The sequence below is a fragment of the Acinonyx jubatus genome, chromosome D3 (assembly GCF_027475565.1).
Source record: "Acinonyx jubatus isolate Ajub_Pintada_27869175 chromosome D3, VMU_Ajub_asm_v1.0, whole genome shotgun sequence".
NCBI classification, from domain to species: domain Eukaryota; kingdom Metazoa; phylum Chordata; class Mammalia; order Carnivora; family Felidae; genus Acinonyx; species Acinonyx jubatus.
This window is the reverse complement of record NC_069392.1, coordinates 78,053,963-78,077,821: the sequence shown is the minus strand read 5'-3', so window position 1 is coordinate 78,077,821 and position 23,859 is coordinate 78,053,963. Positions and strand designations below refer to the sequence as shown.

At 36.3% G+C, this 23,859-nt stretch overlaps 1 protein-coding gene across 11 annotated transcripts in view; it reads left to right on the top strand.

Annotated features, from left to right (window-relative positions):
- The window catches only part of PIGN (phosphatidylinositol glycan anchor biosynthesis class N), a 103,823-nt gene that overhangs the window by 27,068 nt on the left and 52,896 nt on the right, over positions 1-23,859 (top strand). For all 11 annotated transcript variants that reach the window (XM_015077234.3, XM_053205801.1, XM_015077235.3 and 8 more), the window contains 7 exons: positions 2,586-2,710; positions 3,993-4,123; positions 5,007-5,123; positions 8,067-8,107; positions 10,816-10,875; positions 12,644-12,736; positions 13,380-13,435. In XM_015077234.3, the coding sequence (XP_014932720.2) occupies positions 2,586-2,710; positions 3,993-4,123; positions 5,007-5,123; positions 8,067-8,107; positions 10,816-10,875; positions 12,644-12,736; positions 13,380-13,435 (623 nt within the window). The remainder of the gene's footprint in view (positions 1-2,585; positions 2,711-3,992; positions 4,124-5,006; positions 5,124-8,066; positions 8,108-10,815; positions 10,876-12,643; positions 12,737-13,379; positions 13,436-23,859) is intronic.

Genomic DNA, 23,859 nt, shown 5'->3' with positions numbered 1-23,859 from the left:
ACTTGGGACCTGCCTAAAGACTCATGTTTAATCCAACAAAACAAATCCATGGGAGTGTCTACTCACTTTTTTTTTTTTTTTAACTGTGGTAGAATACATATAACATAAAATTTGCCATCTTCACCATTTTTAAGTATACAGGTTCAGTAGCGTTAAGTACATTCACATTGTTGTGTATCCAATCTCCAGAACTTTTTCATCTTGCAAAACCAAAACTCTGTGCTCCTTGAACAACTCCCCATTTCCTCTTTCTCCCAGCCTCTGGCAACTACCATTCTACACTTTGTTTCTATGTATTTGTTTAATCTAGCTACCTCATATAACTGGAATCATACCGTATTTGTCCTTTGTGAATGGCTCGTTTCACTTGGCATAATGCCCTTGAGGTTCATACATGTTGAATCTCTTTGCTTTTCAAAACTCACTTTGTACATCATCTCCTCATATAGGCCTTCCATGGCTTTCCTTTGCTGTACCTCACTTCCAGTTAGACTTAGATAACTCTCTTCCATATTCCCTTAATACCACTGTCTTAAGTGCTTCTTTATGCTATACCACAGTTGATCCCCCTTCCATCCTATTTACATCTTAGCGGCAGAGACACTGACTTTTCCCATTGTTATCTCTAAATTCCTATCAAGGAATTGTCTGGTACATAGATACAAGTATTAGTTTAGATTAGGTTCAGTTCTGTATAATAGGGAAGAAATATGGCTTAAAAGTTTACTTTTATCTCCATAAAGTTAATGCCAGCAGTAGGCAGCCCAGGATTGGTGCGGTCCAGGATTGCCATGATGGCTCCACGGTGTCATTAAGGCTCGGTCTTGAATTTCTCCTCTATCCTTGGAGCATGCGTTTTATCTTCCAAGTTTTTTCATGATCCAAGAGATGCTGGAGTTGCAGCCATTACTTCAATGTTTTAGGTCAACAGTGCAAGGAATTGGAAAGGACCTTCTTTCCTGATTATATTTATTTCAAAGAGCCTTAGGGTCCTTATAGTCTTTTGACTGAAATATTTGACTTATATCTTGTTGGCCACAACCGCTAAGGCACATCTAGCTGTGAGAGAGGATGGGAAATTGGGTTTTAAGGTTGGAGCGTTGCCATGTTTCACGAAATCACAGGTTTTTACTCAGAAAGGGAGAATGCGTGTTGAGGTAGTCATCTAGCAGTCTCCCTTGATGCATAACAAATATTTGTGGAGTGCAGAAATGAATGAGTGCCTTTGCAAGGGGAGGAGAAAAAGCGGGGGCTGATGGTCCTGAATATACTAGATATGAAGGGGAAAGTAGCCAGGGGTATATTTCAAAACCTCTTTGGTCCAAAAGACCAACTTTTAAAAAGCCAGTAGGAATCTAACAGGTTGAGCTCCGCAAGAATAGAATTTCATAGCATCTCATATCTTGTGTCCATATGTGAATGAATAGCACTTCTTACATGGCTGAATATTTTTTTTTTTTTACCAATCATGGAACAAATTATAAACGTACCTCAACTAAAGTTGCTAGTTTTTGTTGTTGTTGTTTTGTTTTTTTTTGGTTTTTGTCGGCTTTCAATGATATCTTTAGAATTTAACTTCATTCTCTTGAAGAACTCACCACTTCCATCTAAATTTAAAACTTCTGAGGGGCTAAGTAGAATGTATATGAAAGCTAGGGGGCAGTTTTATGCTTTTTGAGGAGGATGGCAGTAGGTTACATATTATGGTTTGTTTTTTTTTTTATTTACTTCTATTCTTGAATAGCAGGTTTCTCTAATGGCACCATTTGTATTTTTTGGTATTTGTAATAATGAAGGATTATTTCAAAAAATACTTCAGACTTTTGTCGGGCAATGACATTTTCCTCGTTAAAGTTACCATCTACTAAGAGAGAGTTATGTGAATGACAATTACGTATCTTGGCAGAGCCTGTTGACTTATTGAAAGTAGTTTATAAGTATTCCCCACAGAAACTTGTTTACATATTCATGTGTATGCAAGTAGATGTTTAATTCATTGTCTTAGAAGGGCTTTGTGAATCCAGTTTGCAATTATGAAACAATATAATAATTTTCGACCCATATTTTATTAAGTGGGCATTTTTCTATCACACGGCGTGAAGAACAGGTTCTAGTCTTGGGGAAAAGGAACTTGTTCAGAAGCTATTCACACCGTTCAAGTGAGCACTAACAGTTGGACGAGGGCAGCAATGAGACAGGACAAGAAGTAGTCTGGCTCCTAAAACATTTAAAAATGATAAAATGTTCCTAAACTGTCGCCACTTGTACTGTTTTATTTTTGGCTCTTGTCAACATATTAATTCAACCTGGTATATTTTATTCAGCGCTTAGGAGATCTTCGTGAAATCAAGGTCCCCTTTCTGTAACCCTTTTTTGGCCTAATTATAGCCCAGCTCACTCATGATTCAAGCGTTGATGTCTGAACTGACAATAAGGACTTTGTATTGGTTGGTTCTGAGGATAAACTTAAAATAAAATAATTTAATTTTATAGTTATGTATACATTTAATTCAAGGTTTTCATCAGAATTATTTTTTACGTAAAATAAATGGACTAAATTTCTTTAACTGATTTGTTACCTATAGGAATTCTTTCATGCTGCCAGAAACAACCAGTCTTTGTTTTCTAAACTAAATGAAGAAAAAATAGTTTTTTTCTTACATTTATTAGGAATAGATACAAACGGACATGCTCACCGACCATCATCAAGGTAATTTTAATGCTGTGTTTAATTTCATGTTTTTGAGAGACTCGGGTATTCTATTTGAACTTTTAAAGTATTATGTATTTTTTGTAATTATCACATTACTTATATTCTATATTCTTCATTTATCAAGGCAGAGAAAAAAGAATATTCAGATTTTTTTTTAATGTTTATTTATTTTTGAGACAGAGACAGAGCGTGAGCAGGGGAGGGGCAAAGAGAGGAGACACAGAATCCAAAGCAGGCTCAAAGCTCTGAGCTGTCAGCACAGAGCCCAACACAGGGCTTGAACTCACAGACCATGAGTTCATGACCTGAGCTGAAGTTGGATGCTTAACTGACTGAACCATCCAGCCACCCCTTTAAAAATTTTTTTTAACATTTAATCATGTTTGAGAGAGACAGAGAGACTGAGTGCAAGTTGGGGAGGAGCAGAGAGAGAAGGAGACATAGAATCTGAAGCAGGCTCCAGGCTCAGAGCTGTCAGCAGAGAGCCTGATGAGGGGCTCAAACTCACGAACAGTGAGATCATGACCTGAGCTGAGGTCAGATACTTAGTCCACTGACCCACCCAGGCGCCCCTGTATACAGGGGTTCTATTTCAGTAGAACTCCTTATATAGAATAGCAAATATTTTTCTCAGTTTTGCAGACCATAAGAGGAAGAATCGATGTTTTACTTTTGTTCTTTATTTAGAATTTGGTTTAGCTAAGTCTGTGAATAATGCCTATTGGTTAGCTACCAGTAATAAATACCTCATGCTCCCCTTCTTTAGCATGATGGACTATTTTAAGTGATAGAATTCATACCAAACCAACCTATTCAACTGTATGGAAGCTTAAATATAATTTGCTTATAATGTTATATTAATGTTTTATGTCACAAACACTCTAAGGGATGAGAACATTTTCTACTTGAAACAGTGATACCTATTAATGTGACAAAAACAATATAGTGTGCATTATGAGATGCATGAACTTGAAAATCATAATTAATGCATTTGAGATGTAAAAAGTATTCATTAAAATATATTTGCTAATCAATATTGGAGAGTATTCTCCTTTTAAACTATTTCTGAAAACGATTTCAGATTCTTATGCTTCTTTAAAAGGAGAGATTGTTACCTTTAACAATATAAAGATCTCTGATTTTAAAATATTAAGGATGAGATATAAAAGTATTTAGGAGTTAATAACTTCAGATGATTCATATTAGGTTCATGTTGAAGAAATTTTATTTTTCCAAATTAATGTAACTTTAATGTGCTCTTCTGTTTCTTCTTAAACAGGGAATATAAGGACAATATTAAACTAGTGGATGCGGGAATAAAAGAAATGGTGTCCATTCTTGAACACTTTTATGGAAATGATGGGAAAACGGCATTTATCTTTACCTCTGACCATGGAATGACAGACTGGGGTTAGTCTGTCTCTAAGTGACACGTACTTTATGATTAAAGTAGTTGTAAATGTAGCTTGCAGACATCTTGTAATGTGGAAGAGGATTAAATGTCTTCGTATATGCAGAATGTCTAACAGGCAATTGCATGCTTAACATGTTAGTGTAAAAAACCTGATCTTATATAAAGGATCTTTTTTCTAACTATAAAAGGAACATATTCTCATTTAAAATGAGAAATTAGAGAAAAGTATGGAGAAGAAAACAAAAAGTGCCTATCCTATTATTTATCTACCTAGCGTTAACTGTAAGTGATGATAATGTAAGAGTAAGGTGGTATAACCAGGAATCCTGGAGCTCCTGGAAGTCTACCCTACATGACCTTGTCCTTTCTGTGAGATTCCCAAGGCAAACACAGTGTGTGCACAGAGAACAAAACAAGGCAAAGATGAAGTTTGGGTCCCCACATCACAGTACAGAATTCTAGTGAGCCGGTTCCACTCTATAAAGGGCTTTTGGTTACACCAGCCAGAGTGGCCTGGAAGAAACTCATCAAGAGACTTCGCTGTCCTCTCCAGAACAGACCTGGCCTTGACCTACTGCATGTCCCATGTGGCACTACGCTGGTCGCATCTCCTCCAAGTCTTCTTGTTAATATTCTTGTTCTTCTTTCAACCAGTCAACAGACCTTTTTGTTTTGTTTTTGCCTGTCTATTGATGCTCTGACTTGCTTTGGGAATATTTTAAAACTAATTGTTATGCAGAGTTGCACGCATTTGGGAGTGTGGTGGCTAGAAGTAGAAATACATATGGGTCAATTCTTTAAAACGATTAAACAATAAATAAATATTTAGGTATAATTTCTTATATCCCTGTCTTAATACTCTTGATGTCTTATTTGTAGGTTCCCATGGGGCTGGTCATCCTTCAGAGACTTTAACTCCTTTTGTCACTTGGGGAGCTGGAATCAAGTATCCCCAAAAAGTATCAGCTCAGAAATTTGATGATGCATTTTTGAAAGGTATAAACATTTACCTTTATTGTTTTCATAAATACGACATTTTAAAGGATAAGCACTGGGTGTTATATGTAAGCCAATTTGACAATAAATTATATTAAATAAAATTTTAAAAAATTAAAAAAAAAATTTTTAAATAAAACCAAAGTTTAGGGGGACGCCTGGATGGCTCATTCAGTTAATTGTCTGACTCTTGCTCTCGGCTCGGGTCATGACCTCACTGTCCATGAGTTTAAGGCCTTCGGTGGGCTCTGCACTGACAGTGCGGAGGCTGCTTGGGATTCTGTCCCTCTCTCTCTCTGTCTCTGCCCCTTCCCCGTTCTATCTCTCTCAAAATAAATAAATAAACATTAAAATAAAATAAAACCAAAGTTTAACTTAAAAAAATCACTTTTCAAGTTACAGTTTTCATTTTGATATTTGTATCATTACTATTTTTATGTGTTATTTTTGTATAGTTCTCATTATTGGTTTATAATATTCAGATTGAAATATATAGTCTTAGTTATCTGCCTTATGAAGTTACAAATATAAATTATACTATTACTTTTTTTCCACAAGCCTATTTTTATTGCTGGGATTTAGATTAAACTACTGAGTCATATCTTAACCTGCAAAGACTATCAATCAGATAAATCACACATATGTCACAATTGACATTTCACACCTGGAACTGATTTTGCCCTGTCTCTAGTACTTTTGAAGGCTTTCTGTGTTACCCAAGCCTCCCTTCCTTCCTAATCCATGAGGAAAATGAATTCTTTTTTCCTGGAGCTCTGCTTATTTTGTGAGGTAAGGTTTTTTTTTTTTTTAAGAGTTCCAAACTTTTTATTAATTGGACAAAACAAATTCCTTTCAAATGCCTCACTCCAGATTATTTGCATAAAACTTATCCAAAACACTTGTTAAAAATACAGATTAAAAAACAAATAAACTTCCGTTGGGGCACCTGGGTGGCTCAGTCGGTTAAATGTCTGATTGTTGGTTCTGTGTCAGGTCATGTTCTTACAGTTCGTCAGTTCGAGTGCTACACCGGGCTCTGTGCTAATGGTGGGGACCCTGCTTGGGATTCTCTTTCTCTCCCTCACTCTCTGCCCCTCCACGTGTCTCTCTCTGTCTCTCTCAAAATAAATAAATAAACTTAAAAACAAACAAAAAGCAAATTTCCAGACTTTGTCACTAGATATTTTAATTCCATGAGTCTGGGTGAGGCCTGGAAATTTTCTTTTTAAAATCTTCTCCAGGGATTCACACTCACAGCCATGTTTATATATTTCTGTCATAGAAAACTCTTTGGTTTGCATCATAAAAGTTCCTTAGACTCTTTTCTTGAATTTATTTTTTTATTGAGATAAAATTCTCTTGCCATTTTAATTCATGTTTTAAAAGGGTACCTTTCAGGTTTTCTTTTTAGCATACTCACAAGACTGTATCATCACCTCTACTGTCTAATTACAAACTGTTTTGTCAGCACCTCCAAAGAAACCCCTTCCCCAATAGCAGTCACACCTTATTTCCCCCCCCCCCCCCCATCACCTGGCAACCATTATACTTTCTCCCTCTCTGGATCTGCTTATTCTGGACGTTTCCTATAAGTGGAATTACTCACTGTAGGGTCTTTGTGTCTGGCTTCTTCCACTTGGCATAATTTTTTTCAAGGTTCATCTGTAGTGTAGCATGTATAAATAGTTTATTTTTTACAGCTGAATGATACTCCGTTGTGTGTCTAGACCATATTTTATTTATCCAATCATCTTATGGACATTTGGGTTGTTTCCACATTTGACTGTTGATAGTGCCAATGACACAAATGTATGAACATTTGTGTACCAGTTTTTGTGTAGACATGTTTTCATTTCTCTCGGATAGGTACCTAGTGATGGAATAAATGGGCCATATGTAACTCTGTGTTTAATTTTTTGCAGACTGCCACACTGTTTGCTAAAGCAGCTTCAGCATTTTATATTCCTATGCTCTGTGGTAAATGAATTAGATTGGGTCTAATAGAAGCTGGGTTCAATAGAATGTTTGTACTGAGGATATAAAACTTTGGCTCTTGATTTCTCAGTGAATTAATATTTTAGAATAACTTGACTTCAGGAATCAGTACAGAGGAATACATTTTTTCTTCTATGAATATTAGGTGTCATAAGTTAGAGGGAAAGGGAATGTGCATCTTTTCCTTATCAGGTAATTAGGGTGAATTTTTAGTAGCTGACTAGTAGAACCAGGAACGTATTTTTAAACTTTGCTAGCTTATTAAAGGAAATTTCATCATAAAAATATCTTAGAACCCTTTTTGTAATATATCTTAAAGTCATTAAATGAAGGCATGCTCTCTCATAATCATTTGTTTTGATTACTGGTGATTGAAATTTCTGAATTTATATGTGGAAAAATAGGGGAATGAGGTTATGTCTGAAGGCAATTTTAATTGTAACTCACTATAGGATTTTCACATTTGGGATTCGTGGACAGTAGGAACATCACAGCTACATTTTTAAGTATTTTTGCAAGCAACTGCCATTACAGAAAAAAAGAAGGGCTTAGGTTGTCTAACAGACATCAATTACTTAATTACTCCCTGGAGCGGGACTGTCATTAGTCCTAGTCATGCTGACAGCTGTTGTCATTGTGCTTTTTACTTCCATCTTCCCTTCCTTACCCTTTTGATGCTTTGAAACAATGATCTGCAAATGAGCACTTTGAAAGTTTAATAAATCATCACAGAAAACATCAAATATTTACTTTTAAAGCTATTCTTTTAAATTCTGGTTTTAAAAACATACAGCTGTGCCTGTTTAAGTGTCTTTTTTTGTTCATAGTTGACTTAAAATAGACTTTCCCAGTACTTTTGTTTCACATTACACATTGATCTCTCTTAATAATGAAACTATTTTTTTTTTTAAATCTTAACATCAGCTGTTGTGTCTCGTTTTGTTTCAGAATGGAGATTAGAGAGCTGGAAGAGGCAAGATATCCATCAGGTATTCAGTTCAATTTAGTCACTTTCACATTTAATTTTCTCTCCTAGAAGAAGTTTAGGCTGAAAAAAAAATCTGAACAAGAGTATTAATAATAAAGTATTTTTCAAAACATTTCAATTACCAAGAGAAATCCTTCTAGTGCAAATATTTTAACCCAACTAATCTTTCTTTTGGCAAAATAGAAAAAGCTCCACATAAAACTGAAAGAAGATTCCCTCCAAATAACATTGGCTAATTAAAGAATTATTATGTAAATTGAAATCTGCATGGCTGTTCAATTCCTGTGATTTCTTGTCATGGTTGCCTGGCTTAGTTGCTCTAAGCACAGACCTAATAAAACCCTATTATGGGTTTTTTTTTCCTGTAGTATGTGAGTTACCATTTCTTTTTTATTAACACATATTTTATCCTTAATTCTACCCAGGGTGCTTACAAATGCAATGGAAAAAAAGATAACAAGAACATAGATTACTCAGCTAGAAACTTTAGATTACAGGGAAATGCGTGGCCAACCTAATCAAGTTAGACTGGTAATGTTATGTGTAAATATGAAGCATGGAATTTTCATTGTTGAAGATATGCTCTGCAAACAGCCATCTTCACTATTTGTAGAAGGCAAGGCATTGTTGGTATATGACCTCCAAGGTGGCAGGAATATTTTACCCTCACCAGGTCACCTTACAAACTGGCATTGCTTATTGTGGTGGATAAACCAAGGTCTAGAATCTCATTTTTAGGCCTGTGGGTGCAGAAGCCTGTTCTCTGTCAGTACATTAGGAGGGATGGCTACATATTACCCAAATAAATGGAAATGTATAAAATTAGAATAACAGTTTAATTAATTTGCCGCAAAAATCACCATCAGAAGGATAGGGAATAACTTGAAAATCATAAAACATATAGCCAGACTGGATTATGATTTAAATCTAAATATAGATTCAGCTATTGCCCTGTGACTACTCCTACTTCAAATCTACATAAGATGAGAGTTTCTTTATTCATTCTTTCACCAACATTGCTATGTGTCCACAGTGGTGTAAAACACTATGCAAACATTAACATTAGATATGTGTAAGGGATATAATGGTGAGGAAAAGTAGACAAAATGCCTGCCCTGGGAAGCTTACAGTTTAGGGGTGAGGACAGATATTAAGCAAATTATTATACAAATACATGTAAAATTACAGTGTGATAATTAGTACAAAAGAGGGCTGTGAAGCTGTGAGAGTATAGAGTGGACATATCTGATAGACTGTATGGTCTGCAAAGTCTTCCTGAGAAATAGAGGTTTGAGCTGAGACTGCAGAATTAAGTAGGAGTTACCAGGCACATGGTGTTCCCTCTCCCTTTCCACGCAGAGGCAGCAACATGTACACAGAGCTCTGGTAAGAGGATACATGGTGTATTAAAGGAGCACAGAGAAACTGAGACTGTGGTCTGATGTCTGGGTGGGCACTAGACCCCGAAGGGCCTTATGGGCCTATGGACTTAATCCTAAAGCTTGAGGAAGCCCTTGAAGTATATGAAGCTTGGAGAGTGACATGATCTGTTTTTTGGGGAAAGGATTTCTCTGGATGCAGCAGGAAGAACAGGTTGGAGGAGGCCAACAGTGGATTCCGGGGGGAAAGGCACAAGGCAATTAGAGGCCATTGGAGTTTTCCAGTTTTCTGGGGGATGGTACTTAGTAAAGAGAGTCCAGATGGTAAAACGTGAGAAGCACTGAGAGCCTGGGACCAAACTCCAACTTTAAATGGGGAACTAGAGATAGTATCTGGAAAGGAGCCCCAGTGAGACTGAAGACATTGAGTGGCGTGTGTGGTGTACAGATGCCAAGAAGGGAATGGTGTATGCGGTGCTGCTGAAAAGTCAAGTGATTAAAATAATCAGAAGAGCATTTGTAGCCACCATTCACTGCAGGATTATTCTGTGCCATGTACTTTATAAATTTAATCTCCTTTAATTATGCCATAACTCTGTAAGGGTTTTTTTTTAAATAACTAAATGATAAGAAAATAAATAAGTGATAAGGAAACTGAGGCATTGAGGAGGTCAGATAACCTGCCCAAGGACTCAGATTTCAGGCAAGGATTTGGAACTGGGCATTTTGACATCTAAGCACTTTACTGCCTGAAAAATTATAAGGACTAATATAAAAACAGTCGGATTTAGAAAAATAGAGGGTATTAGCTCTGTTACCCTCAGGGAGAGTGTCTGTGGGATGGTGGAGGATCAAAGGAAGTTGTAGGTGGCTGAGAAGCCAGAGGGAGATAAGGAAATGGAGGTAGAGACACACACAAGTGTCCGGGAAACTGGGGGTTTATGTCTTTTCTGGACTTCACTGTCTGGCCAAACCTTCTGGTATATACTTTATTTCTTAAGATGTACCTTTACCCAGTTAAAGCCTTCTCTTGCTATTTACTTTTTGTCTAGTTAAGGCATCCTATTCATAATACTGAAAAACTATTACATGAAGTGGTCAAGTTCTTAGCTACCAGGGTAGTAACTTTTTGTTCTAGTGTGTAAGTTGATGCAGCTGTAGCAAATGACATTTTTAGAGATTGATATCTATTGTGTACTGAATAAATGTTTGAAGGCAATGGATTATAATGAACATCATGATTATAGTCCAAAATATTGTTGCATTAAATTATATAATTTTCTTATTGATGTCTGTAAACTTACTAGAATTGAACATTTTCTGTTTGTAGGCTGATATTGCACCACTGATGGCTTCTCTTATTGGAGTTCCCTTTCCCCTTAATTCAGTGGTAAGGAATAAAATTTCTTATCAGCTCTCAGAATAAAAAAATGTTACTGTACAGTAAAATTTACTTTTTATGTCTTTCGGAATAATCTTTGGTTACATTTAAAACTTACTTTCCTCTCTTTTTTTTCTAAGTATCTAACTGTGTATGTATTATAATCTACAACATAGAGCAGAAGCCTAATAGCTTTTCTTTAAAATTTTTTATTTTCTAAAATGTATATAGATTTATCTTTGTATTTCAGTTATAAGTGGTAAAATATATATAAATTGTATTGCAAGCAGCAGAAACTGAATCCATTTAAAGGGAATTTATTAAAATGATATTACTGGGTTGTTGATTTGAAGGGGTGCTCAAAATCCAGGCTTGGAAATGAACAGGAACTAAGGGAGCGCCAGGGACTTGGAAGAAAGAACCATGCTGTTGTGCTCAGTGCACCAACACTAGGGGAGAATAGTATTATACTTGTACTTTTTGTTCCTTGACTCTCAGGAGTCAGATTCCACTGCTTACCTCTTGAGTGGGCTAGCTTGGGTTATTTATTTATCCTTCAGTAAAGGAAGGTAGGGCTCCATTAGAATCTCACTGTTGGGGTACCTGAATGGCTCATTCAGTTAAGCGTCCGACTTCAGCTCTGGTCATGATCGTGCAGTTTGTGGGTTCAAGCCCCGCATCGGGCTCTGTGCTGACAGCTCGGAGCCTGGAGCCTGCTTTGGATTCTATGTCTCCCTTTCCTCTCCTCTCCTCTCCTCTCCTCTCCTCTCCTCTCCTCTCCTCTGCTCTCCTCTCCTCTCCTCTCCCCCACTCTCTTTCTCTCTCTCTGCCCCTCCCCCACTTTTGCTCTCTTTCTCAAAAGTAAATAAACATTAAAAAAAAGAAAAAGAAAAAGAAACCCACTGTTATATCCAATGGGGGAGATTTCTCAACATAGAATGGTAATGCTGTTAAAAATGGGAACTGGGTGCTGAAAAGCCAAAAAAACAAACAAAAATATCCATTCCAACTAGCCATTCATATTAGCTTTTCAAAGCAAACTTTAAAAAAATAATGTTCTCTGGGGTGCCTGGGTGGCTAAGTCAGTTGAGCACGACTTTAGCTCGGGTCATGATCTCATGGTTTGTGAGTTCGAGCCCCGCATCAGGCTCTGTGCTGACAGCTCAGAGCCTGGAGCTGCTTCAGATTCTGTGACTCCCTCTCTCTCTCTGCCCCTTCCCCGCTCGCACGCTGTCCCTCTCTCTGTCTCAAAAATGAATAAACATTAAAAAAACTTTTTTTAAATAATGGCCTCTAACTCAGAACTTGTAAGTGACCCTTCTAGTCATAAGTATATGTGTATGTGTATTAACAAAACAGCCCTTACTCTTACTATGCACGGTATACTCTCAATTTTCTTATTGTGTCCTTTTTAAGGATACCGGCTGTGGCCCACCATAGGGATTTTTCGTGTGTGCAAAGCACTTAGCTCACTGCTCAGCACACAGTAGTCTTTCAATAGATATTAGGTTTTATTGAACTTACTTCATCTCTATTGCTTTATTTACTTTGTTATATACACTTTGTGAGAAAAAATAATAGAAAAAATAATATTTCAGTTATGGTTCTAAAAACATTTTGCTTAATTATTTCAGTAATTTATTCCTCTACATGTCTTATCTTTATTGTTTCATTTGTAACTCTTTTTGTTTTATAAGAATAGCCTGAGTTGTTAATACTGATAATATTATACTAGTAAAATTAATACCAATACTAAAGCAGTGTTCTTTATTTACAGGGCATCCTTCCTGTAGATTATCTTAACAACACTGATCTCTTCAAAGCAGAGAGCATGTTTACAAATGCAATACAGATTCTCCAACAATTCACGGTAAAACAGGACACACAAAAATAGATACTATGACAATTTTAACATCAAATATATTAAGTGAAAATGTAAAGAAATTATTTTCTATAGTTTATGATCTTTAAATTTTGTGTCTTTGACTAGTGTCATAAAGTTTAACATTTGTGAGGTGCAGATCCCAGGAATCAGTTCGAGTGTGTAGAATGACCTTCGAAGACCACTGCATATGCTTATAATTTACTGATTGGAATTTGCCCCATAGAAGTAGTATTAGAGACTGCAACATTTCTTGTCATTTCACATACAACTATCATATGCATTAAGACAAGTTAAAGAGGTGACCATTTCACTGAAACTTTCTGTTAGTATTGTCAAGGCAGCTTGGCTTATTTTGTCTTCTATAGTAAAAGAAATACAGTTTAATGAGATTACAGTATGTTCTTTTGCAAGCTTGATATGATTAATTCTAAGCTCATTATGATAGTATGATAATCTGAAATTTTTGTTTAAATACTTATGAAATAATATAGTAACATAAAATTCCATTTAGTTTCAAAGTAGTGAACCATCCCCAAAGAGCCATTTTAATGAATGTTTGTATTTCAAAATGAAATTAATTTGTGTCTCACTTATAATATAATGAAATATTTTCATACTTGGTTCCCAGGTGAAAATGACTCAGAAAAAAGAAGTTACTTTACCGTTTTTGTTTATACCATTTAAGTAAGTCTCATATTTTTTATTAACTTGTAGGAAGGAATATTTTAATGAGTTTGAGTGCTGACAGGATAGATGAGTTACTTAGAAACTTTTTCTTTTTTGTTTGTATTAGTGCAAACTCCAAAACGAAAGCCTCTTCTCTTGCTTTTATAAATAATGGGCCAGATACCAGATACCTTTGAGTGGCTGGTAAAGGAGATAAAGGGGCACAGAGAGCTGTGGGAGACATTGAAGAGATAAATTCAACAGGGCTTAATTGAAGGTGTGGGGCTCTTTGCCTGGTTGATTGGGACATTTGGTACCATGATGGCTTGTAGAAATAAAGAAGAGATGGTTAGGGGCAAGGATGAATGTTTCTGCGTTCAGCCTACATTTGAAGAAACCAATTAGTTAGTTAGAATTAGTGAGAAATTAGACATAAAATTAGGGCAACAAATTAGGGACTTGGCTTGCAACATAGACCTGAGAGTTGGTTATGAAGATCTGAAGGCATCAGCATAAGGTAAGATGTTAACTGTTACACATGTAGGAGGCTCTAGGAGAATGTAGAAAGTGACAAGAAAAGGCCGATGATACAATTCTGGGAGACATTGACAACTACTGGGTGGGTGGGGAGAACAGACTTTGGAGGGCAGCAGGATTTTGCTGTCCTAGATCTCTTTTCCTTGAATCTGGAGTCCCCACTCCTGTGATTTGAGTCACAAACCTGGCTCTGCACTACTGACTTGGGTAGGTTTATTCGGCCTCCTTTACTCCTCCTCCTCAAGGTTCGTTTTCAATTTGCAAGGGTTCACGTGTAATTAGGGAGGATTTTGCTCTTGACCAAGATCAATAGAAATTCTTCAAAATATGGATGTTAGTGAAGTGTTTGAATGACTTCACTGGAATTCTTTTTGACAAATCTGTAGCATTAGTGTGGTATTCATAAACTAGAAAGGCTTAAACATTGCACTACCTGTTGAATAATGTGATTACATGCCTGACTTTGGGTATATGTGTATCTGTGTGAATAGGAGAGCAAAAACCAAGCAAAGTTGGGATTTTGCAACTTACAATCATATGAAATTACCTACCCTAAATATTATGTTATATCCATCAAAGGTGGAATTATTTTTGAAGACTTTCCCTAATTGTAAGATACCATATATGCATATAGAGACTATAAGGCAAGTTTTTACTATTTGCCCCATATGATGTCATATACATATCATATGCATCTGTTTATTTACAGTGTAGTGGTGTAGTCAGAGCATAATGAACAAGAAATATATGATCAATTCCTGGGACGAAGAAAACACATGGGACATTGAAAGTGAGACTATGGGTTACTTTAGACTGGCTGCTTTAGAAAAACTGGTCAAGGAAGAGGTACTCTTCTGTGAAGAGTTCAGGTGCACACTGCCTGGCTTCTTCTACTTAGGCCTGCTGGCTGACCATGAACTTGCCCTGCTTTGATGCTCAACATCTGCCTGCAGAGACACTGCTAACTTTTTGTCCTCTGGGGACCCTACAGCATGGTTGATTCCTGAACACTGGAGCAAAGCTTTAGCCCTGCCTGCAGACTTGTCTGGCTAAAAGTCACCATTTCTCAATAGCCTCCAATATGACCAAAAAGTGTCTTAAGGTAAAGTGGAGAATTGACTCCTGAGGAAATAACTTAAGGAAAAGAAAAGAACTTACAATGTTAAAGTTCTCAGAAATATCAGGGGCCCCTGAGTGGCTCAGACGGTTAGGTGTCCGACTTCGGCTTAGGTCATGATCTCACGGCTCATGGGTTCGAGCCCTGCATCAGGCTCTGTGCTGACAGCTCAGAGCCTGGAGCCTGCTTCCGATTCTGTGTCTCCTTTTCTCTCTCTGCTCCTCCCTCGCTTTCTCTGTGTGTCTTTCTCTCAAAAATAAAATAAAAACATTTGAAAGTTTTTTAAAAAAAAATATCTGAGGAACTATTGTATCTATAAGAAAAAGCACACGTCACAAAATGAGAAAGGGTATGGGATGCATATGTTAAAAACCAGAAATGGCGACTAAAAACTTACAGAACGATAAATTGTACAAGAATAGTCCAAATGGGAGGCAAACCCTCCAAATTAGAATAGTGAAAGGAAATGAATTTTCATATGTGGATTGAGTAAGAATTTTAACATATGGATGGAGTAAGAAGCTGGAGGAAAACAGGAAGGCATATATTTCTTCATCCTCTGAAACAATGACAAGTGGAAGCTTTAGGGAAAAGGAAACATTTCAAACTGTGCAAGAAAGCATGCTTCGTATATGAAGCAACCTAGTATGTAAGCTGATTTTGAACAGTTGCTGGAAGTGGGAAGAAGAATTCATTTGAACATTGGCACATAGATCAAAGCTTCAGTTAAATAGATGAGAAAATCTAATCCTAGCATAAAACTTAACTACTCAGTGAACAGTATTTAAATAATCATAATAAAGTAAATACTGGTTTTCAGCCTTTAGACTCAAACCTTAGGCAAAGCAAGGAAGACTTAATTATTATTATGGAATAGAACGCAAATGTTCCCAACCTTGACAAGCCTACAGGGTTACATGTTGGAAGTCAGAGGAAAAGAGAAATATAAATGGAATAGTAGTGGCGCTATTGTCCTCATAACATAGAATGTGGAGATTCTGGACGTAGTTGACAAAACAAGACAGAGGTTTAGGTACTACATTATTTGAACATTTTTTTAAATGTTTATTTATTTTTGAAGGAGAGAGAGACAGAGTATGAGCAGGGGAGGTGCAGAGAGACAGGGAGACCCAGAATCCAAAGCAGGCTCCAGGCTCTGAGCTGTCAGCACAGACCCTGACATGGGGCTTGAACCCATCAACCACGAGATCATGACCTGGATCAAAGTCGGGCAGTCAACCGACTGAGCCACCAAGGCACTGCTAGGCCCATTATTAAAGTGACTGATGTAGGAGCACCTCCCTGGCTCAGTGGGTAGAGCATACAACTCTTGATCTCGGGGTCATGAGTTTGAGCCCCATGTAGAGATTACTTAAAAATAAAGTGACCAATGTAGCCAACAGAAGAGGTAAAAATAGTAATATAACCATATTGAGGGGGAAGGAGACAGCAGGAACAGGCAGAATCAGTGAGGAGTCAACAGAAAATGCCTCGGGTCATCCAGTCAAGAAATAGTAATAAAAGCATATTATGAAGAAAAATGGAGGTAACTACAAGAATAACTAAAAATAGACACTTGTAAAAGTTTTTGTCCTGGACTGGGGAATGAGAGATGAGAAGGGTGGGGCAGGTGTTTATTGGTTGTCCTTGTCCCCTCTGCACAGTTTTTTACTTTTTAAAATTATGTGCATATATTACTTTGATAAAGCATATACTTAAAAAAGAAACAAAAAATAAATAGGTAGTTTAATCATTGGCACAAATCACAAAATCATAAAAATAATGGGCATAAAAAAGAAATGTATTCTTCCATATAAATGTTAGAATCATTACCTTGAGTTTTATGAAAGTGAAAATTTCTTTGCTTATTGTACTATATTTAGGAAGCAATTTGGTGAGGATTGACATTTTTACAGTATAGAATATTACTATCCAACATTTACTTATTCCTATCCCCCGTTATGTCCTTAAGTAAAATTTTGTAGTTTTCCCCACAATATACATTTTTCATTATTTTATTCCTGGACGTTTTATTTCTATTATGAGTAGTATCTTTTTTTATTACATATGTTCAGTATGCTGGGAAAAACAGTTGTTGCCATTTACCATCTGAGTACCATGGACTCTTTATTTTTCTGTAATCCAATGAATTTATTCATTTTTATACCATCTGTTTTCTTACAGTCACCTTTATAGATAATGTCAACATCATCCACTTAGAAGCTATATCAAGTGATTGTTGGCATGTAAACATCATAGTAGAAGAAAGATAACAGTTGTCACAGATTTTTTTCTACAAAATAGCTCAAGTTCTTGTTACAAATAATTGTTTATTGAAGGCCTGACTTCTTGAATAAATGCCATATTTCCTTTTCCTTCTTAGAAATACATTATTCACTCCTCAATTCTTAAGTTTGAGAAAATTTATCTAGGGTATTGACATCAGAAGGTTCATGGTCTTGAAATTTTACTTACGTGATCAACTTCACCAGCATCACTAGATTTTAGTTTAATGATATTCCACCATTCTTCCATTCTCTTATTTAGTCTTGTCTAGCATGAATAATGTAATAATTCCTAGGGTGGTGAAATAGCAAATGTTTCAAGATGTGAGAAAAATACAATTGCTAAGGTCCTTTACCATATCTTGTAAAAGAGTCCAATGGATCCATATGGTATTTGCATATCCTATTTTATCCTGTTCTGTAAAAAAATAAGTAGATTTTATCTTTTATATCTTAAATACTTCTGAAAAAGAATAAAAGTCCTGTAATATCTATTCTGACAAGTAGAATTCAACAAAGAAACTCAAACCTAAGATTGGGTCCTTCCGATCTAATGCTATGCCAAGGGACGTACAGCAGGTGGAGCTCCATGACTAGGAGAAACATAAAAGTTTTGACTGTCAATTTACCTTGAGGAGGAGGAAATACACTTTGTATATGAAAACTGTACAATAGAGGCCAAAGTAAGGCCCAGCAAAACTTTAAAGGAAAAAATTACATGAAATGGAAAAAGAACAAGAAAGGTTTCTTAAGGGATATTTTAGAAGAAACGTACCTTGCCAATAGAAGCAAAAATGGCGATTCTCTTTTACTTAAAAATTACTATATAAACTCAGGGCAGTTAAACTTTAACAAAACATTTTAATATATTTTTTGCCAAAACCGGCAAAAACTACTTTGTTTCTTTTTAATGTATTTGTTTCTGTTAGGTGGTATGGATTAAAGTTCCTCACTTAGACCAAATTTAAATACTGTTTTTCATGTGAATCTTTCTACCATGTCACCCATCTGATATACTATAAATGCAATTTCCCCCTTCAAGATTGAAATTCCTCTTTTTAAAAAAGTAACTTTTATATATCACATACATACATGGAAAATTTTTATTTACTCAGTTATGACTTAAAAGATGAAAATAAGATTCTACATCAATGGTCAGTGTAACGGAATGCAGATTATTCTAGAAATAACATCCTTTCTCTGTCTTTACCTTCTTGAAATATTTCTCCTTTAATCTAAATAAATATTCTAAAAAGGAATGGACTAGATATCACTAGGTATTCCTAAAATATCATGCATAAGTACAAGTGAAATATTTTTGTAATAAAAATCTGAGAAGATGTAAAAGACAAAACACTTCAAAGGATAGCATTTTAAGGAGATTTTGTCCTCCAAACATTAGAGATATTGAATAATTAATGATAAAATTCTTGATAATCCTAAAACATGGTTTACTTGCCTCTACAATATTCATATAACTAAAAAAAGATGAAATAGTAGCTATCATAGCTACTTTTTTCTTTTCTTTCTTTTTTTTTATTTAAACATAACCTGCTGGTAATAGATTCTTTTAAAACTTGATGTTTTAAATATAAAAGATTTAGCCAATAAAGAAATTTTTTTTCATACAAGTTACTATTAGAAACAATCTGCTGCCACGATCGTCAAATATTCTACCAAGTTCTCTCTCCCTCCTTCTCTAGCATTCTCATTACATGTGTAAATATTAGGGCCGTTCACAGGGGCTTGTATGTTATTTGGGAGTTTTTTAATAGTCTTCTCTGTATTTTTCATTCTTTTTGCTCTTCAAAGTTCAGGCAGGATATTTTCTAGTGACTTGTCTTCTAATACGCCAAATCTCTCTCCTGCTTTGTCCAGTTTGCTGCTTTTGAGTTCTGAGTCTCAGTTACTACATTTTTTTTCAGTTGTAGAATTTCCATTTCAATTCATTTAAAAAATAGATGCCAGTTCTTTGGTGCAATTTTCTATCTTGCCCTTTATTATTGAGTATAGTAGCCACAGTTAAAGTGCAGCTGATAACACCACCAATAACCATATCATTTGTGAGTGTGCTTCTCCAGTCTTCATTTGGTTCTACTATGGAGTCTGGTGGGTTTTAGATGAATGCTTATCGTTGTGAATTAAAAGTTTTGGAAGCTCTGGATTATCTCCTTCTCCAGTGAGGTTTTACCTTATCCTCTAACAGAATGACAGCTGACTCACAGCCGCATTGCATCTCTTCCCTCTGGTTGTGTCTGCTCTTGGAGTATAGCCTCCAGGGCATCTCAGTGGAAGGCAAGTGTTATCCTTCCTCAGTGGCTCCTGAACACCAAGTTTTGTCTCTTCTGTATCTTGAGACTGACAAAACTTCCGCCCTCCTGTTCAGGTCTTTCTTCAGAGCTGCTTGTCTGCTGTGTCCCACACAGCTGAAGAGTTTGCTGGGTGTCCAGCTCACTTCCCTTTTGACTAGCACGTGACCTCTGTTTCTTTACCAGAATTCTCCACATAGAAGTTATTGCTTATAAAAGTTCCTTCTCCCATTCTTCTTAAGACTTCACCTCAGAAACTGTTAAGTTAGCTTAAGTCATTCCAGATAGGTTTTCATTCATGTCTTTTTTTAAAAAAAATCCAGAATGAGGGGCACCTGGGTGGCTCAGTCAGTTAAGCCTCCAACTCTTGGTTTTGGCTCAGGTCATGATCTCACACTTCGTGGCTTTGAGCCCCGCATCGGGCTCTGTGCTGACAGTGCGGAGCCTGCTTGGGATTCTCTCTCTCCCTTTTCTCTCTGCCCCTCCCCTGCTTAAGTGCACGCACACACACACTCTCTCTCTCAAAATAAATAAATAAACTTAAAAAATAAAAATCCAGGATGAAAATTGTATATTATTCTCTTATTTTTCTTCTCTTTTGGATCCTCAAGTCCTGGCTGCATTGGCAGCCACATATTTTAGTTTTTATCTCCGCAGCCTTATAGGATTGTCAAAGGCTGTATTGGATTCTCTACCTCTTGGCAGCAGATATATGCCCACGTTCTCAACCTTTGCCAAAAATAAGAATGGCAGATGCCCTAAGAGTTAATGTTTGTAGAATGCTGGACTACTTCTCCGGTTTGCTTCTCTCCAGGATCTTAATAACTCTTAGTCTTGATGGTCTCAGTGAGTCTCGAGCACCGTCAAAGTGATTTTTATTTTATTCTATTAGGCTTTCTAGTTGTTCCTGGTGGGAGCATTGGTATGTCCAAGATTCTCCATCATAGCCAGAAACTGTGGTTAAATTTTAATGTTTTAATTGTTTTTTTTTTTTTTTTAAAACCTGGTTGATAAAATGTGAATGAAAAAGTAATGCATATACACAATAGAAATTATACAAGCAATAATAATATGTTACCTCTTCTGAGTTCTAGTTTTATAGTCTTTTTCCTTGGAGACAAAGTGGCAGTTTGTTATGCATCTTTCCATACATGTCCTATGTACATATGTATCCCTCTTCAAACATGCTGAAAAGAATGAAGAATATAACAAAAATCCTTGTACCCACAACCAGATTTAAGAAATGTCAACATCTTACCATATTTCTTTAGATCTTCTCTTTTTCTTAAGAAATAAAATGGTGTATGGAGCGCCTGGGTGGCTCAGTTGGTTAATTCTGCTCACGTCATGATCTCACAGTTCATGGGTTAGAGCCCTGCATCCGGCCCTGTGCTGACTGACAACTCAGAGCCTGGGGCCTGCTTCATATTCTGTGTCTCCCTCTGTTTCTACCCCTACCCTGCTCGTGCTCTCTTTCTCTCTTTTTCAAAAATAAATAAATGTTAAAAAAAAGTGGTTTTTTTAATAAATAAATAAAATGGTGTAAGGGGAGCCAGAGTGGCTTAGTCAGTTGAGCACCCAAATCTTGATCTTGGCTCAGGTCATAATCTCGGTTTGTAAGACTGAGTCCCCCTGACAGCATGGAGCCTGCTTGGAATTCTCTCTCTCTGCCCCTCCCACCCTCAAAATAAATAAGTAAACTTAAAAAAAAATAATAAAATGGTGTCATGTAATTGAATCCCTATTTTTTTACTTTTAGAAATTTTTTAATTATTTGGGGCACCTGGGTGGCTTAGTCAGTTGAGCATCCAACTTCAGCTCAGGTCATGATCTCACAGTTCGTGAGTTCAAGCCCCACATCAGGCTCTGTGCAGACAGCTCAGAACCTGGAGCCTGCTTTGGATTCTGTGTCTCCCTCTCTCTCTGCCTCTCCCCTGCTTGCACTCTGTCTCTCTCTCTCTCTCTCTCTTTCTCTCTCTCTCTTGAAAATAAATAAACATTAAAAAAATTAAAAATAATAGGTGACACTAAGAATGATTTTGTACCTTTCTCAACTTACAGAAAGCTAAAAAATTTTGATTGGGGACAAGTTTGTAAGTCTTTAATGTCCTAATGCTACAGTGAGATTTGTATGGAACATTTTGATGAACTCCAGACATACCATAAACCTTTGGTGTGTCCCAGGGCACCTGGGTGGCTCAGTAAGTTGAGTGTCCAATTTTGGCTCAGGTCATGATCTCACTGTACATGAGTTTGAGCCCCACAGTGGGCTCACTGCTGTCAGCCTGTCAGTACACAGCCTGCTTCAGATCCTCTGTCCCCTCTCTCTGCTCCTCCCCTGCTTGCGCTCTCCCCCAAAATAAATAAATATTAAAAAAAACACCTTTGGTATACCCCAAGACTTATAAATATTAATTTTAGGAAAAGCATAAATTAGCCTGATGCTGTTTTTTTTTTTTTTACCTAAGTGCTCCATATATAAAATTTCATATATAATGTAATGAAATGTAACATAATATAGCATAAATACTTTTCTTTAAAAATATTTCTTCCTTCATTCTTAAGAGTTTGCTTGAGAACATGTATTAAATTAGCCTAAGAAATTTAGCTCCAGACAAGCCTGCTTTTCATCTTTTAAGTTAGTTTAGCAAATAATTAGGTGCTTTTAAAATGGCAATGTATATTATTCTCTTATTTTTTCCCCTTAAAAAAATTTTTTTTTAATGTTTATTTTTGAGAGAGAGGGAGGGAGCATTAGCAGGGGAGGGGCACAGAAAAGGGGAGATAGAGAATCTGAAGCAGGCTCTGCGTTATCAGGGCAAAGCCTGCTGTGGGGCTGAAACTCACAAACAATGAGATCATGACCTGAGCTGAAGTCAGATGCTCAACCAACTGAGCCACCCATGTGCCCCTTTCCCCTGTTTTTAGATTTGTAATATTTTGATAGCATTTTAATCAATTAAGATTTATTGATTCATTTTATGTGCTTAGTACTTTGCTAAGTATTATTATAGTATTATGGTTTTTAATAGAAATAATTAATGGTCTACATGGAAATTAAAATTTAATTGATGAGAAATTGATAGTAGACCACACTAAAATGCCAATGGTGTGAGGCGGGATTGGGAGAGGGCCATAAAGGGTGATAAAGATTTGATTTTGGAAAGCAGAGAGGGAAGGATCTTTATGAACAAAAACTCAGATGTGAATAGGTGACGAATGAAGTGTGTAACCATTGTATAGCTGAGGATGTACATTTGGGGTAATGGGAAATTAAGTAGAATGGAAAGAGATGGTCATCAATAGTCCAGGAAGTTTAGAATTGATAAAGTAGACAATAAGATGCCCATATCAATTTCAAGTTAAGTTAGAAAATGGAATTCCTGTTTTAGGAAGCCGAGGGGATCAAAGCAAGGAAGAGAGACCGATTAGAAGAATTTTATAGAAATTTGGAAAATTCGACTCGGATACAGCCTTCAGAGAATTCTGGTGCTCTTTGGCCCAGTGATTCCAGTCCTAAAACTTCTAGGAAAATATTCCAAAATGTGCGGTATCTGAAGGACAAAGAATGGGACCATGACAACATTTTGAAGTAACTTGTGTTTCTTTCATGTGTTCCCACTTCCTGGTATCTTTTTCCTCCAAATCCCAGTGAGTCCTGAGGTGGAGACTTCTTGCAGTCTGAAATAGTGATTGGGTTCCTCTGAGTTGAAAGATCTGGGGATCCTTGGAGTTGCGCAGTTCTTAATCAGGTGTGCTTATAGGACTCAGAGAGATGAGTTTCTGGGGTTCGTGAATTTTCGGATATTGTATGTAATATTATATGCATTTTCTAGAGAGTATCAGATTCAGAAAGAAGCCTATGACCCCCACCCAATTAATAACATTACATAAAAGATTTACTTCCTGCAGGTCTCCCATCTTATCTCTTTAGAGATTTCTGGAATCAAGTAGAAGAAAGATAAGTGATTATATTATGTTAAATCATTGAAATCGTCAATATTTAATTTAGTAGCTTTTTACATACAAAAATATCAATTTCAAATGATCTAACCCTAATAAAGCCTTAAAAAACTTTTTTATACCTTTTAAGTTTGGAGGTATTCACTTTATAAGTTTTAATTAAGCAGTATACGTTCAATTTTGTGTTTAAATATACTTATTTCAATCAGGTTATTGAGTTCCGGTTATATT